This window comes from Juglans regia, chromosome 2, assembly GCF_001411555.2.
Source record: "Juglans regia cultivar Chandler chromosome 2, Walnut 2.0, whole genome shotgun sequence".
Taxonomy (NCBI): domain Eukaryota; kingdom Viridiplantae; phylum Streptophyta; class Magnoliopsida; order Fagales; family Juglandaceae; genus Juglans; species Juglans regia.
Window position 1 is genome coordinate 6,070,355 of NC_049902.1, and position 16,571 is coordinate 6,086,925.

At 37.0% G+C, this 16,571-nt stretch overlaps 1 protein-coding gene across 1 annotated transcript; it reads right to left on the reverse strand.

Moving 5' to 3' along the window:
- Nucleotides 1-8,894: 8,894 nt before the first annotated feature.
- Nucleotides 8,895-12,224, reverse strand: LOC109017664 (MDIS1-interacting receptor like kinase 2-like). The gene is made up of 2 exons (XM_035687643.1): nt 9,401-12,224; nt 8,895-9,272 (listed from the first exon to the last, which is right to left on the reverse strand). The coding sequence occupies exons 1-2, from the start codon at nt 12,222-12,224 to the stop codon at nt 8,965-8,967; spliced, it is 3,132 nt and encodes a 1,043-aa protein (XP_035543536.1). The 3' UTR covers nt 8,895-8,964.
- Between the last annotated feature and the right edge of the window lie 4,347 nt (nt 12,225-16,571).

The window sequence follows — 16,571 nt, forward strand, 5'->3', positions numbered from 1 at the left end:
TATAATTCTTTGTTGTCAGAAATTAAGAAGATAATAATAATAATATATACTTGCTACGTAGTAGAGACCTATGAATTAGTTTATCTTATTTATTTAATTACCTTGGATGAATTGCAGAGACTATAGCCCCATCGAGCAGTGTTGCCATCCGAAGCCCTTCTCCCGAGTACAAGTTGACTTTCATCGGAAGCCCGTCCCCTGGTGTAAGAAGATGATAACCAGTGCTGCAACACAGCCAGACTTGGCAAAAACAGTAAAGAAAATAGAGAGACGAGTGGATGGAAGAAGAACTTTATTCCTCTGTATTGTTCTGTTTTCGTATACAGAGAATGCAAAACATATATACAGCAGAAAGTTCTAACTAACTAACCGTAAGTTCAAATGAGCTAGTGACATCTGTAAAGTAGAATAACAAATCAAAGAATAATGAAAAAGATGACAGTTTATGTACAAGGGATAGTAGGGACTAAACGACTTGTAGTTTGGCCTGTATCCTCTAACATCCCCCCGCAAGATGGAGAATAGAGATTAACTATGCCCATCTTGGAGAGGTGTAATTGCAGAAGGTAAGAGGGTAATGCTTTAGTGAAAATGTCAGCTAAGTGGGTTTGAGAGGAAACATGAGCTGTTGTAATGGTTCCTGCTTGAATTTGATCTCGAATCAAGTGGCAATCGAGTTCAATGTGTTTCGTTCTCTCATGAAACACTGGATTTGCAGCAATATGGAGGGCTACTTGATTATCACAGAAGAGGAGGGCAGCTTGTGGATGAGAGATACCAAGGTCTTGAAGTAAAAAACGAAGCCAAGTTAATTCAGAACAAGTGGCAGCCATGGATCTATACTCAGCTTCAGCTGAGGACCGAGAAACCACATTTTGTTTCTTGGATTTCCAAGAAATCAATGAGCTGCCTAAGAATACACAATAACCTGTGGTTGAGCGACGAGAGTCTGGACAAGAGGCCCAATCCGAATCACAATAAGCTTGGAGATGAAACTGAGATGAGGAGGAAAGAAAAATTCCTTGTCCAGGAGCTGCTTTGAGATACCTTAGAACCTTGTATGCTGCTGCCATGTGAGTTGAAGATGGTTTATCCATGAATTGACTCAACAATTGAACTGCAAAACATAAATCTGGCCGAGAGATGGTGAGATATAAAAGTCTACCAATAAGCCTTCTATAAGTGCTTGGTTCAGCAAGAGAAATGCCCTCATCTTTGCTGATTTTAAGGTTTTGATCAAGAGGTAGCTTGAGAGGTTTACAACCGAGCATACCAGAATCAGCTAAGATATCTAAGGCATATTTCCTTTGAGAAATGTGAATGCCTTTGGATGATCTAGCAATCTCTAGGCCCAAAAAATAACGTAGGCATCCAAGATCTTTTATTTTGAACTTGCAATGAAGAAAAGTTCGAATGGAATCAATAGAGGTTTGAGAATTGCTAGCAACTAAGATGTCATCCACATAAACTAACAAGGCAATGTAAGAGTCTCCATCTTGCTTTGTGAATAAGCTATAATCAGCTTTTGATTGGATAAAACCAAATTCAAGTAGATGAGAGGTAAGTTTAAAATTCCACTGCCTTGATGCTTGTTTAAGACCATAGAGACTCTTAAGTAATTTGCAAACTTGATGTGGCTTTCCCTTGGTGTACCCGGGTGGTCTCTTCATATAAATTTCTTCTTGTAAATCACCATTAAGGAAGGCATTATTTACATCAAATTGGTGTAAATGCCATCCTTTAATTGCAGCAACAGTGAGTAAACATCTCACAGTAACCAGCTTAGCAACTGGAGAGAAAGTCTCATGAAAGTCTATGCCCTCTTGTTGTGTGTAGCCCTTGGCTACCAACCTAGCTTTAAGTCTTTCTATAGTGCCATCAGACTTAAATTTAATCTTGTAAACATACTTACAGTCGATGGCTTCTTTCCCTTGAGGTAAGTCAGTAAGTGTCCAGGTATGATTGTTTTCCAAGGCCTCAATCTCAGCTTCCATAGCTTTGCACCAATCAGGATCCTTCAAGGCTTGTTTATAAGAATTAGGCTCGGATTGGAGAGAAAGAGAAGAAGAAAAAGCTTGGAAGGAAGAACTGAATTTATGGTAAGATAAACATTTAGTTAGAGGGAATGACTTACCATTTGGAGCAGGAGCATCCTTGGAAATTGATTGTTCAGGAGGAGCCAACAAAGCCTGATGACAGTGAAAGTCTTTCAAATATTGAGGTGCAGTTCTAATCCTATTTGACCTTCGAAGAATGGGAATGGGGATGTGGGGAGAAGTAGAATGAGAAGGGGACTCAGTGATTAGTGAAGGAGGTGATATGCTGACAGTAGAGGGGGTAGAATGGGCAGGAGTGGAAATAGTTGAAGGAATGGAAGGTGCAGGAGAAAGGGGCTGAAAATTAGAGGCAAGAGGTGGGGAAGATGAAAATATGGGTAAGTGAGACTCTAGAGAAGGAGGTGATGGGGAAAGGGTGGGATTTTGGAAGGGAAAAATGGACTCATGAAAAATTACATCCCTTGAAATGAAAATGGTGTGGTTGGTAAGGTCTAACAATTTGTATCCTTTTATTCCAAAGGGATAACCAAGGAAAACACATTTTCGACCTCTAGGGTCAAATTTCTTTCTACCATGTAAAAGGGTGGCTGCAAAACATAAGGAACCAAATACTCTCATGTGAGCATAAGCAGGTCTTTTGTTAAACAGAAGCTCATATGGAGTTTTATTTTTTAAAAGTGGGGTTGGAAGTCTGTTGATGATATATGTGGCTGTCAAAAGAGAGTCACTCCAATATTCTAAAGGCAAATTGGCTTGGAAAAGTAGGGCACGAGCTACATTAAGCAAGTGCTGGTGTTTCCTCTCAACAATGCCATTTTGTTGAGGGGTTTCCACACAGCTTTTGTGATGAATAATGCCTTTATCATTAAAAAAATCTGTCATGCAAAACTCAGCACCATTATCACTTCGTAGGGTTTTAATTTTGAGTCCAAATTGTGTTTCCACCAAATTATAAAAGGACTTGATGCATGCTCTAGTTTCAGCTTTGGTAGAAAGTAAATAAAGCCAAGTTGTACGAGAGAAGTTATCCACAATGGTCAAAAAATATTTAGAACCATCATGTGCAACAGTGGGACTAGGTCCCCATAAGTCACAATGAATTAGTTCAAATATTCTAGATGAAGAATGAACACTGTCATGAAAGGGCAATCGATGAAATTTTGCTAATGGACAAATGTGGCAAGGTTTTTCATTAATGGAATCTGTGTGCTTGCTTACAATAGGGTCAGAAACCAATTTTAATCTAGAAATAGATAAATGACCCAGGCGACAATGCCAGAGATCAGCATGAGCATCAGAATTAACAATAGAAGCTGAAGAAGAAAAATCTGTGTGAGTGTTATGAGTAGAATCTGAGAGGGATAGTGCAAGGGCTGAAGGAGAGACGTTTGTGCAGACCAAGTAGTACAGGCCATGTCTTAGCTCACCCTTCCCAATCGTTTTCCAAGAAGGCAGGTCCTGAATGAAGCAACAATTTGAGAAAAAAAACAAACAACAATTTAGAGAATGGGTTAACTTGGTTGCTGAAATTAAATTAAATGAGAATGAAGGGACACAAAGAACATCCCTCAAAATGATAGTATCTGTCAAATGAATGGTACCAACATGTGTTACTGAGGCTGAGCTTCCATTGGGAAGCTTGACTGAGTAAGCAACAACTGAGGTAATTGAGGTGAAAAGAGAAGTGCTACAGACCATATGGTCTGTGGCACCCGTGTCAATTACCCAATTGGAAGAAGAATTATGTAGGAAACCGTGTGTGTGTGTAGAGAAGGATGTAGATATACCAGACATTTTGGAAGAATGGACAGGAGAGTTAGAGGGTTGAGGTTGAGTGCCAGAGTGAAGAACATTGGCTGCAATTGAAGAATCCTGAGATTGAATCAAAGACATAAGCTGCTGATATTGAAGTTTGGTCAAACCAATCCTGTCATCACTAACAATTTCAGATTCAGTAGCATTAGAAAGAGTGGCCTGGTTAGCAAGAAAACCAGGAGGTTGCTGCTTGACATGAAACTTGTGACCAGGTGGGTAACCATTCAGCTTGTAGCATTTGTCGACTGTATGGCCAGTTAAGTTACAGTGGGAACAAATGGGGGCTGCTGCATTGCCAAGTTTGAAACAGTTTTCCAATAAATGGCCAGAGATTTTACAGTAGCTGCAATAGGGCCTGTCCTTTTTGGAAGAAGGATTTGTTTTGGAAAATCGTGAAGGAGAAAATGGTTTCTTAATGGCCAGTGCCATGGTTTCAGTGGAAGGGACAGTGGAGATCATTTGGTGGTGCCTTTCTTGTTGCTGAATGAGGGAGAATACTTTGGTGACAGAGGGAATGGGGTCCATCAACATAATCTGGTCTCGGATGGGAGAGTAGGAGTCATGTAAGCCCATTAGAAACTGAAGAACACAATCTCTCTGATATCGATCTAAAAGTGTTTTCATGGTGCCACAATTACATACGGGAATAGGGTCATAGATGGAGAGTTCATCCCAGAGAGTCTTCAGCTTACCATAATATATACTTACTGAATCATGTTCTTGAAGAAGGCTAGCTAAGGCTTTCTTGAGTTGGAAAATTCGTGGGCCATTTTGTTGAGAGAAACGGTCCTAAAGATCTTGCCAAATTTCCTTAGCATCATCAACAAAAACAACACTAGATTTAATGGAGGGACTTACAGAGTTTTGTATCCATGAAACGACCATGTCATTGCACCTTTCCCATAGGTCAAATAAAGGGTCCATGGAATCAGTAGGTTGCAAGAGGTTACCATTGATGAAACCAATTTTATTTTTCGCACGAAGGGCACGGCGCATGGCACGAGACCAAGTGGCATAGTTGTCTGTAGTAAGAAGTTCAGAAACGAGAGTAATGGCTGGGTTATCTCCATGATCCAGGCGAAAAGGATTTGCTGGATCAGAGAGATTGAGGTAGCGAGATAAGGTATTTGTGTTAAGGTCTGAATGAGGGTTGAAGGAGGTATTTGTGTTAAGGTCTGAACTGGATTTGGGGGAGGTGGGATTTTCCATCGATATATCTCTCAGTGGCTCTTTGATACCATGTAAGAAGATGATAACCAGTGCTGCAACACAGCCAGACTTGGCAAAAACAGTAAAGAAAATAGAGAGACGAGTGGATGGAAGAAGAACTTTATTCCTCTGTATTGTTCTGTTTTCGTATACAGAGAATGCAAAACATATATACAGCAGAAAGTTCTAACTAACTAACCGTAAGTTCAAATGAGCTAGTGACATCTGTAAAGTAGAATAACAAATCAAAGAATAATGAAAAAGATGACAGTTTATGTACAAGGGATAGTAGGGACTAAACGACTTGTAGTTTGGCCTGTATCCTCTAACACCTGGAGCCGGCCAACCTCAATTCTTGTTAGATTTTGGTGGAAGCCCGTCCCCGGGAGCTGGAGTACTCTCATGACTTGGCGAGGCAAAGATCATGATATATAGTTCATGAACAGTTCAGTTCGGATCATCCAAATTAACAAATAAAGGCCTTTGTATGATACGTTTGCATTCTGTACGTACGTTAAGCATGCATGCATGGTTCTTCCACCAAATATCGTTCATACACACAATCATAATATTATTGATATATATATATCCCCATTCTGTCTGATCTAGTCTAGCCTCGTTTGTTGTCGTCAATAAGAGATCATTTCATCAGATCTGGCAATTGTTTCTTAATGTCCAAATTAGTCTCTAGTCTAGATCGATGTGATCACCAAAGGCTTAAGTATATATAAAATATATATCTGGCATTTCTTTCTTTCCATTGTTGTACAAGTACTACAAATTTTGTTTATTCAGCCACAAATTTGATCTTTTTTTTTAGACGTAGTTGGCCAGAGTTTTTAGTGAGAATCAAATATGGTTGCATCAGTCTGATCGAGAATGTGGATCCTATCGTTTTTAATTGGTACTTTCTAAATAGTCCCATGAGACTCCGAGAACAAATTACTATTATAAAGTGCATGTGCGTACGGGACTGAAATAAAGATCTCGAAAAGATTTTGAAATTATATTGAAATTTTGATTGGACATGGTCATAGAAATGTGCCATGTGCAATAGAAATGGCAAATTAATTCCAAAGCAAACCAAATTGAATATAGTAATGTTACATAAAGGCATAGATCAGTTTGTAAGACCTGCAGCTTAGTTTTTCTTTTTTTAATGAAATGGAACACACTTAAACCCACTAAAAGAAACTACCACCCAAAATGGGGCAGATAGCCAGGTAATTCCGCTGCAGCACGTCATAGAGATATATATGTGTGTGTGTGTGTGTGTGTGTGTGTGTGTGTGATTTACACAAACTATTTTGAGAATCAGAAATATAAAATGTAAATAAGTTTTGAACTCTTACCCAAGGACTCTTTGTGGCGGAAAGGCAGATAAAAACTGTTGGGTATGATTATGTTCAATAGGTGAGGAAGGAGCCATTGGCGACTAAAGGCATCACAAGATGTTCATGTGACAAAGGCAGTTAAAAGGATCTTATTACATTAAAAGCTGGGTTTAGAGATAAAAGGTATACACATGTATCCCAATGATGTCAAAGATAAACTCTAGAAGGGCATGATGACCGACATAGGAACATAACGAACCATATCACAATAAGATTTGGATCTGAGAAATAAATCCTAGTGATTATATCGACGCCAGGTAGATGCTATCAAAGGCTAAATTCTGAGTGCTGAGAAACGTGTTTACAAGGAAGTGATCAGCTTGCCATGTAAGGTCAATTCAGCCTCTACAAATATCCCAACAAGTATGTACTATTGAAATATAGAATGATTGGCATTTGTGATAGAGCTCAACCCTTCGCGGCGGCTTCGCTGACTTATTTCTGGCTACAAGTTGTCAGAACACGACGCATGCAACTATCAGTAAAAGGGGTCGGACGGGACAAGTTCAAGAGTAACAAAGTGCGGTTGTAAAGTAGGATACTTTTCACCTTTGCATTTTTGGGAATAAAAAGTAAAAACTATCAATACTTGGTAGCTTTCTAAAAAAATCCACAAAACTATCTTAAGCTTAAGGGCTTGTTTGGAAACAAGCCATCTCATCATAAAATTTCTAGTAATTTCCTTCTTAAACAGTACTCAAATAAAAATATTTTTCAATTTCATATTTTATCTAAACTTTTTTATCTAATTATTACCTAATCCTTAATTTTTTTCCAAACTTCCAAATAAAGTACAAAAATTAATACAACTATTTCAAATTCTAAAACAAAAATAATATTAAAAAATAATATTCTAACAATATTTAAACTTTATAATATTTTTCTCTCTCATTTTCCAAAATCCAATAAAACAACTTAATTCAAACCATTTCTCCAAACATCTCTAAGTCTCATATAAATAAGCTTTTCTCTTATAAGAAACAAGTTTGGATTTCTAAAATAACTGCTCTACACGTAGATTTAGTTATGTATAAGGATGATTACATAGGAAGGATCGGACTACTCAAATTAGAGTAAAACTATTTAAAAAACGTCTTGACAATGAAGGTTGCCCAGTTCCCTCAATCACGGCTCCTATTGAGCATCTAGAAATATAATCCTCAACACTTTAGTCATCCACAAAAATTATTTCAACCCCAAAAATTCCAATAGTTTTTGTGGAAGTTAGCTAGGTCAAGTGAAAATTCCTTATTTCTGACTCAGAAATCATGAATTTTCACTTGACCTAGCAATCTAACATCTAGAAAAACTATTTAAATTTTTCACTGCAGTAAAAATGACTTATTTGTAGTCATTTATTTGTTACAAACATCTATTTCATATTAAAATGAGTCCATTCCCATTGCAAATAGTCATATTTGTTACAAATACTCTTTTTTTTTTTCTTTTTTTTTGCTTGATTAATCATGTCTTGTCAGCTATCTCAAGAAAGTATTAGCAATTATCCTTCCAAGGTACTCTAGTGAAATTAATCTAGCAAATTCGATATAATTGCAATTTGTTTAAACAGCTTTAGCCTAGAATTTACTTAAGTCAATAAATATGCCAACACTATATTTTTATATGTTAAAACTACGTACATCAGCGTCAATGGGGAAAATCTCCCCTGATTTGCCTGGCGGCCCTCCCCATGCAGACTACTAATCTCCCTATGTATGGAATATTGACCGCTAGCTGCACGATGGGAATTACCTGCGGCCACCATCTGGCTATTCATGCCCACCATGAGCTACTATTTTGTTTTGCTATTGATAGAAGTTACGAATATAATTTAATCTGTCTCTAAAAATATGTATATAATATATATATATATATATATAAACTTCCATAATAACAAGAAAAAAAAAAAAAAACTGGTGTCCAAAGCTTCCACAGGCCGGATTTTTATTAAAATTTAGTGAGAAGAACAAACCTTCAACTTGCAAAAAGAAATGTCACAAATATACTCCCAAAATTAGACACTATGGTAGACTGGTGTAAACTGCGTCGAGAAGTGCTAGAGACACAAAGGGATTATACAAAAGTAAATACACAAATTGACGTGAGTTCATGTAATTCGTTAGATCTACTTTATAATAAAAATAACTTTACAATCTAACGTACGTACTACCGCATGAAGGCATGTCAATTTGTAGTTTTATTTTTGTGTAGTCACTTTATGGTTAAAGTATTTCTCAACTGGAATGGAGAGTATAGTTGGAATTAAATTGAAGAACATAATTTATTAATAAGATAGGAATCCCAAAAACATTCATACAATAATTTCCAACTGAGGTTACACACACATATATATAGTTGGGATGGAAAGAAAATGCTCTCGACTAAAACATGACTGCAGCACATATTGTCCTTAATTTTTAGTATCGGTAGTCAATATAGATAACCTTCCACTCTCGACTTTCATGTTGTCAATGCATATATGGATGGCTCTAGGAATGTGCAATATTGGTTGATAAAGCTTGAGAAATCATGTGCATCGTCGGCCTTGATTGTGGGTTGACATTTAAGCATTCCAAGGCAAGCTTTACAATTGTTTTAAGTTCATTCTCAACTTGAAGTGTTGGAAATGGAAGGCGTTGGTCCCACACATCCTTCACTTGTGTGTTTTCCTTTGCTGATGTAGCTAATAGTGAGGAGATGAAATCACCCGGATGTTTTCCCTTGATGATTTCAATTGCCAACACCCCAAAGCTATATACATCACACTTCTCGGTTACCTTCATTGTATAAGCAAGCTCTGCAAAAATAAAAAATAAATAAACAATTCAAAAATAATAACAATAATTAAAAAAATTAAAAAAAAAAAGACTAACAAAATTAACACATGCATGTTTTTTCTATGATAGAAGAAGGAAAAAAACTTACCTGGTGCAACATAACCATAAGTGCCTGCAAATGAAGTCCAGTTGGATGAGTCTAGCTTTAAAATCTTAGCAGTACCAAAGTCTGAAACATGAGCCTGAAATTGAGAATCCAGCAAGATGTTGCTACTTGATATGTCACGATGAATAATTGGAGGTGAGCAATCATGGTGCATGTAAGACAAGGCATAAGCCACGCCTTTAACAATATTCAATCTCTTACTCCAGTCTAATATTTTAGCAGCATCTTCGTTCCCCAAGATCAAGGCCAAGCTACCCCTTTCTAGATACTGACAAACCAAGAATGAATGTTGTGCATTGGAACAGAAACCATAAAGTTTTACGATATTTCGATGTCTTACTTCTGTTAATACCCTTATCTCATTCAATAATGCCTTGTCAAATCTCTTCTCACTTGCACAAAGTGGCTGGTTGAATTTCTTCACAGCTATGATAGCACCTGAAGGCAAATTTGCTTTATAGACTGTTCCATGTCCTCCCTTCCCAATGCAATATATAGCATCGAAACCATTTGTTACTCTTATGATATCTTCATACAATGCTCTTCCATCAAAACGTGATTCAAAAAGAAATACTTCATCTTGGATCTTACTTTGTTTTGATTCTCGATCTTTCTTTCTTCTTCGCATAAAGAGAAAAAATCCGAAGAAAGAAAGCAGAACCAAAGGCACTCCTAAAAAGAGGACAAGAAACACGACTTTGTGTCCCTTTCTTGAGCTATATTTGTGTATCATGGAAGAATTGCAAGGTTGTAGTCCTGAAACGTTACCGCACAGTCCCTTGTTCCCTTGTAATGTTCTTATGGGATCATATAAAAATGCTTTGCAATTGGGAATGGGGCCCTGCAACTCATTGTAGGATATGTCAATATACAACAAGCCACGCATTTCTTCAAAGGCTTTTGGAATGAAGCCGGAAAGATTATTGTGGGAGAGATTCAAGATCTCTAAGCTCTCCATTTTGCTAATCTCTGCTGGTATCACTCCATTTAAAGAGTTATAACTTATATCTAGCTTGGTGATATGAAATAAGCTCAGCAGATGAAGTGGAAGCCCTTCACTAAAATTGTTGTGGCTTAAATTCAAGTAGTTCAATTTCATGAAATCCCCAAAATTACTTGGAATGGACTTATTCAACTTGTTTGTGGATAGGTCAAGATATTCGAGATTAGTCAACAATCCAAACTCCAAAGGTATATCACCAGAGATTTGATTGTCATTCATCCTCAATCGCACTAGAGAAATTAGCCTTCCGAGCTCTTTTGGAATCATCCCAACTATACGATTAGAAGAGAGATCAAGTTCACCAAGCTGAGTCCAGTTTCCAATCTCGGGTGGTATGCTACCAATAATATTGTTCCTACTAATTAGTAGGGTCTGTAATTGATGACATTCTGCCCAATTACTTGAAATTTTTCCATAAAATCCATTGTGGCTTAGATCTATGAAGGTCAAGTTTGGATAGACACCAAAGTCATCAGATATATCTCCAACAAATTGGTTACCTTCCAAGTGGACTCTGACTAAGCTTGTGCAATTTTTGAAGCTTTTGGGGATTCGACCAACCAAATGGTTGTTGCTTGCAGAAAAGTTCTCAAGCAATCCACTATGGCAAATGTTTTTAGGCAAATGACCAATAAATTGATTTGTGTCCAATTGTAGAGTAACCAAGTTAATGAGATCTCCTATTCCTTGAGGAATGGGACCAGAAAGGTCATTATCACGAAGGAATAAAGATTTCAAGTTGCTCAAATTAGCAAATGAAGTTGGAAAAGGACCATGCAACTGGTTTTCACTCAATTGTAGATCGTTGATGGAACTCAAATTTCCTAATTCTGGAGGAATGGGTCCGAAAAGGTTATTACCAGAGAGATGAAGAAGTGTAAGATTTTCCAAGTCTCCTAATGATGTCGGGATTAAACCGGAAAGATTATTTCCAAACAAGCTTAATTTTTCAAGGGACTTCAAACTTCCAATGTTTGTAGGTATATGACCAAAAAGTAAATTACCAAACATATACATGGTGGTTAGCTTTTTCAAGTTCCCAAAGGTTGGAGGGATTGGACCTGTCAGGTGGTTGGTATTAATGAAAAGTTTGACCAAATTTGAGAGGTTTCCCATTTGTGCAGGAATGGAACCAGAAAGTTCATTTTCATAGAGAAACAAATTAACTAAGTTGCTCAAATTGCTCAAAGAAGAAGGAATGGAACCGTCTAAATGGTTTTTGAAAAGAGCAAGGTCAGTTAGAAAGCTTAGACACCCAATTTCTTTAGGAATTGAGCCATTCAATTTATTACGAGCAAGGTGGAGGACTTCAAGATTAGTTAGCAGGCCAATCTCTGGTGGGATTTTACCTGAAAACTTATTAAACGACAATTCAAGATATTTGAGTTTTGACAGGTAGCTAATTTGAGGTGGAATGGTTCCAAAGAGAGCATTCATGGAAAGATCAACATAGACAAGATTTGGAAATGACCAAAATGAAAATTCATGAAGCATACCTTGTAAGCTAGAGTTGGTAAGGTTTATTCGGATGACACTTTCAGCAAAGTTGCATGAAATACCAAGCCAATTCTTGCACGGATTCCTAATTTGGTTTAGATTGGAAGAAGAAACTGAAGTAGTCCATGAAGATAAGTGAGATTGGGATTCGTTTGGAAGGCTGTTTTTCCATGTAAGAAGAGCAGTAGCTTCTTTGGAAGAATTAGAAGAAAATGCAGCTTCTGGTAATGAAACCAAATTGGACATGAACAAGACAAACGTGATGAGAAGCTGGGAAAATACTTTCTTAATGGTGAATGAACCCATTGTTTTGGTATGTAGAGCGTATGATAGTTAAAGGATCTATTTATAAACCATCTTATATGAGCGGCCTACCAGTGATCCTATTTGGAAAATGATTTTTTAAAATTTTTGTCCGAATTCTAGAGCATATAATTATAAAGTAGGCTCTACAATATTTATTGAACGTTTAATATTATTTGAATCTGGAAACAAGACTCAATTAATATTGTTTCTCTCTCTTTTCTACTCAAAGGTTTCAAGTTCAACAAGAACTTAAGATATCTTGATCTCATCCTTTCGTATACACCCTACTTCCCCACAACAATTTTGCCGCAATTCAAGGTTGAAAATTATGGGAAAAGGAAAATATGTACTCCTCGGAAGAATATTTGTGCCTTTGTCGACAATCTTGTGTTGCGTAAGGCGAGGGTTGGGATCCATAATCGCGTTGAAGGAGGTAGTCTTCGTTCCAATCTTAGACACAGTCCACGTACAACTTGCGTCGGGAAGAGAAAAATATATATCAATTATATTAGAGATTATTGCATTTTTGTGCACTTTTGTCAAAGTCTTGGTCCCTCATCTCGTAGAAATTAAAGAGACATTTGTGGTTCATGATGGTCTTTATAAGAGGTGTAAATAAATATGCCACTTGAGATGGGATCGGTCGAATTCGACTTCATATGCTCGATTCATTTAATAGATCATGAGCCGTTTGTTAATGTAAAAATTAATGTAATTGTTTATTGAACGACTCTTTTCGTATAAAACTCGATTCCAATCATAAAATCTTGTATAAACTTGAATAGCTCCGTATTTATTATTCTTTTTATATATAGTATTAGCTCTATATTATATATTTCTAAACATATCAGTACTTTTAGTATTTAAAGACTAGAGATTAAAAGGCATCATGAATGTTCTAATAAATGTTCTAAATACTAAGCATGTTATTTGAAATCCTTATCAATATAATCATTGATACTAGCAAAAAGTAAAAAGTTGTTTGCCAAAATTTTTAAATAAAGTAATTAAATGTAACATAAATAATCTACTAATTAAAATGATGGAGCTCGTGAATAACGTTGAACTCATTCGAATATTAAATAAATTGTTTGTAAACATAAAATCTAACTCGATAATGATTGAAACTTGACTCATGTTTGAATAAACAGTTAAATGAACAATGCTAGACCTGCATGCCCTACTCATTCAAACTCGACTTGTTTACACCCCCTAATCATCTTGAAATAACTTATATTGCGGTAATATGATAGAAGTACTGATCATGATCACTTTTTTTTTTATATAAGAGCCGGAAACCACCCGTGCATTAGTGGCCCCGTCCCAATTTTATTAATCAACCTCACTTATGATGGAGGAAAACCGTGGTAACAAAACTGACACTCAGGATAGAGACCATCCCAAGTATCTAAACCAAAACCCAACAACAAACTACAAAACCAACTAAAAGAACAGACCCATACTAGCAAAACAAAACTGGAAAAAAGAAAACAAAATCAACCCGCTTAAACCCGTAAATACAAAACCGATCCCCGAACCAAGCCACAAGACTCATCTCCGCACGGAACGAAAACTCCACACGGAACGAAACCCAGAAACATTCACAAGCCTCATCTATCTGTTCCGCCTATCAGAAGGAAGACCCCATTTATCAACTCTAACCAACCCCCGAAACAGAGGAGAAACTTCCCCCTTGCTCTGCCATACCACATCACCATCAGTTGCCCCCCTTTTAGCTAGCCAATCCGCAGCCCCATTTCCTTCCCTATGAATGTGCATAAACCGTATATCCATATTAATACTCTGAACTAGCAGTTCCTCCCAATAATCCTCCAAATACCAGCTACCATAGCGTTTATTATCTAACCATGCCAGCACCACTTTCGAATCCAATTCAACGTCTACTGCACTAAAGTTCAAATTCTTACAATGTTTGACACCCTCCACTAGAGCTCTCAACTCAGCATAATTACTAGTACCATAACCAATGTTCTTTGAAAAGGCTAACAACAGATTCCCATGTGTATCCCGGATCACACCTCCTGCCCCTGCCACACCTGGATTCCCAAGACTACTTCCATCTATGTTGAGCTTCACTCGACCTGGCTCTGGCTTAGACCAAGCTATGTAATCATTTTTTTGATTTTTGATTGGAAGTTGCTGTAAATTAAAACAATTAAGAATGTAAAGGTCAATCTTATTAAATTTCTTAGGCTTTGAAAACCCTTGACAAATAATGCCCACCCACTGTTTGATAGATTGCCACACAACTTGACCAGATTCAATTTTCCCTTCTATACGGGCTTTACATCTCCTTGTCCAAAGCCTCCACGAAATCACAGTAGGTAATATACCCAAAATGACTCCAGAATACGTTGCATTAGAAGCTCTCCTAAACCAACTTAGACATGTTTCATACCAGGTCCTTCCAATAGGTAGCCCAAGCATAACTCCAATTTTCTTCCAGATTTCGGCAGCCTCTTCACCAGCAAATAAAACATGGGTTTAAATCCTCATAATGTCCTTGAATACAACAATTACATCTTGAGACTAAAGGAATACCAATTCTTCTAATTTTATCATCCACAGCCAAAGCTCCATGCCAAGCCTTCCACATAAATACCGAATTTTTTTTTGGAAGAATGCTATTCCAAATCCACTTATTCCCCTCAAAATTCTGACCTCTAACACGAACACAATCCCACGCTGATGTTGTTGAAAACTTACCACTTTCACTAGGAGTCCAAATTAACAAATCACTGCCTTCTTTGCAATTTGCAAAAACCTCTAATACCCTCTCTGCAGCTTCAGACCCGACAAGCCTCTCTAACCTCTCCATATCCCATCCTCTATCCAATATACAATCTTTTATCTTCAAAAGAGGTTGCTCACTTACCAAAACATTATCAGCAAGAGGCCCCTGATCCAACCATTTATCATACCAAAAAAATACATTTCCTTCTCGAATTTTCCATTTAGAATTACTCAAAACTGTAGGAATGTTTCTAACAATCATCCGCCAAAAACTTGTCCCCTTTTTAGAATCCAACAACATCAAAGGTTTATTCCCCACATATTTTGATCGAAAAAAATTTGTCCAAAGCGAATCTTCATGCATCAATTTCCAGGCAAGCTTTAAATGAAGAGCCATTTGCATATCATCAAACGATCTAATACCTAAACCTCCTTCTTCTAATGGCAAACAAATATTCCTCCAAGCAACCCATTTTTTCTTACCCTTTCCATCCTTTTCTCCCCAAAAGAAAGCACTTATTAACCGATTTAAAGATGAAATAATTAACTTTGGAACTTGTAAAATTGCTAGTTGATGCAACGCCATACTAGCCAAAACATGTCTCAATAAAATCACTTGGCCCCCTGCTGAAAGAAGTTTCATTTTCCAACCACTAATTTTTCTTTTAACCTTGTTCTCCAACTCTTCCAAATCACTAATTTTCATTCTCCCCGACACAATAGGCACCCCCAAATATTTAAAAGGAAACTTACCTTCTGAGAATCCTGTCAATCGTTTAAGATTCCTTCTTCTAGCCATCGAAAGATTTTTGGAAAAATACATAGCAGTTTTCTCTTTATTAATCAATTGACCAGACCACTTTTCATATGTATTCAAAATATTTAGAAGACACCGAATTGATCGACAACCACCATTAGTGAAAATAACCACATCATCCGCATACATTAGATGAGATACTAAAATCGTACCTCTAGGTTGAGAAAAATGGCCAAAACTTTTTTCTTCCACCTTTTGTTTTATAAGACGAGACAGAACCTCCTGTAAAATAATAAACAAATAAGGCGACAAATGATCCCCTTGCCTCAATCCTCTACCACCTTTAAAAAAACCTTTTGTAGTACCATTCATTAAAATCGAGTACCAAGGCGTAGTAATACACTCCTTAATAAGACCACAAACAGCAGAAGAAAACCCAAAAGATTGAAGTACCTTCAATAGAAAATCCCACTCAACACGATCATAAGCTTTAGCCATATCAAGCTTCAATACCACGTTACCCCCATGAATTTTTTTATTAATAGAATGGACCATTTCTTGGGTTAAACTAATGTTCTCAAAAATACTTATTCCAGGAATAAACGCACCTTGCTCAACAGAAATAATTTTATGAAGCAAAACAGCCAAACGGTTTACAATCACCTTAGAGCAAATTTTATAAAACACCAAACAAAGACTAATTGGTCTAAATTTATCAAACCCATTAGGCTTATCCATCTTAGGAATTAAAACCACAAAAGACGACGAGTAAAATCTCGACCATTTACCACCTCTAAAAAACTCTTCCACCGCAGCCATAATATCCATCTTAATAA

What these genes read in the sequence shown, in the direction of transcription:
- LOC109017664 (XM_035687643.1), bottom strand. Translation starts at nt 12,224, where the DNA reads ATGGGTTCATTCACCATTAAGAAAGTATTTTCCCAGCTTCTCATCACG. An exon ending in TTATGGTTATGTTGCACCAG is followed by an intron (nt 9,273 to 9,400) that starts GTAAGTTTTTTT and finishes TTATTTTTGCAG; the next exon opens with AGCTTGCTTATACAATGAAG.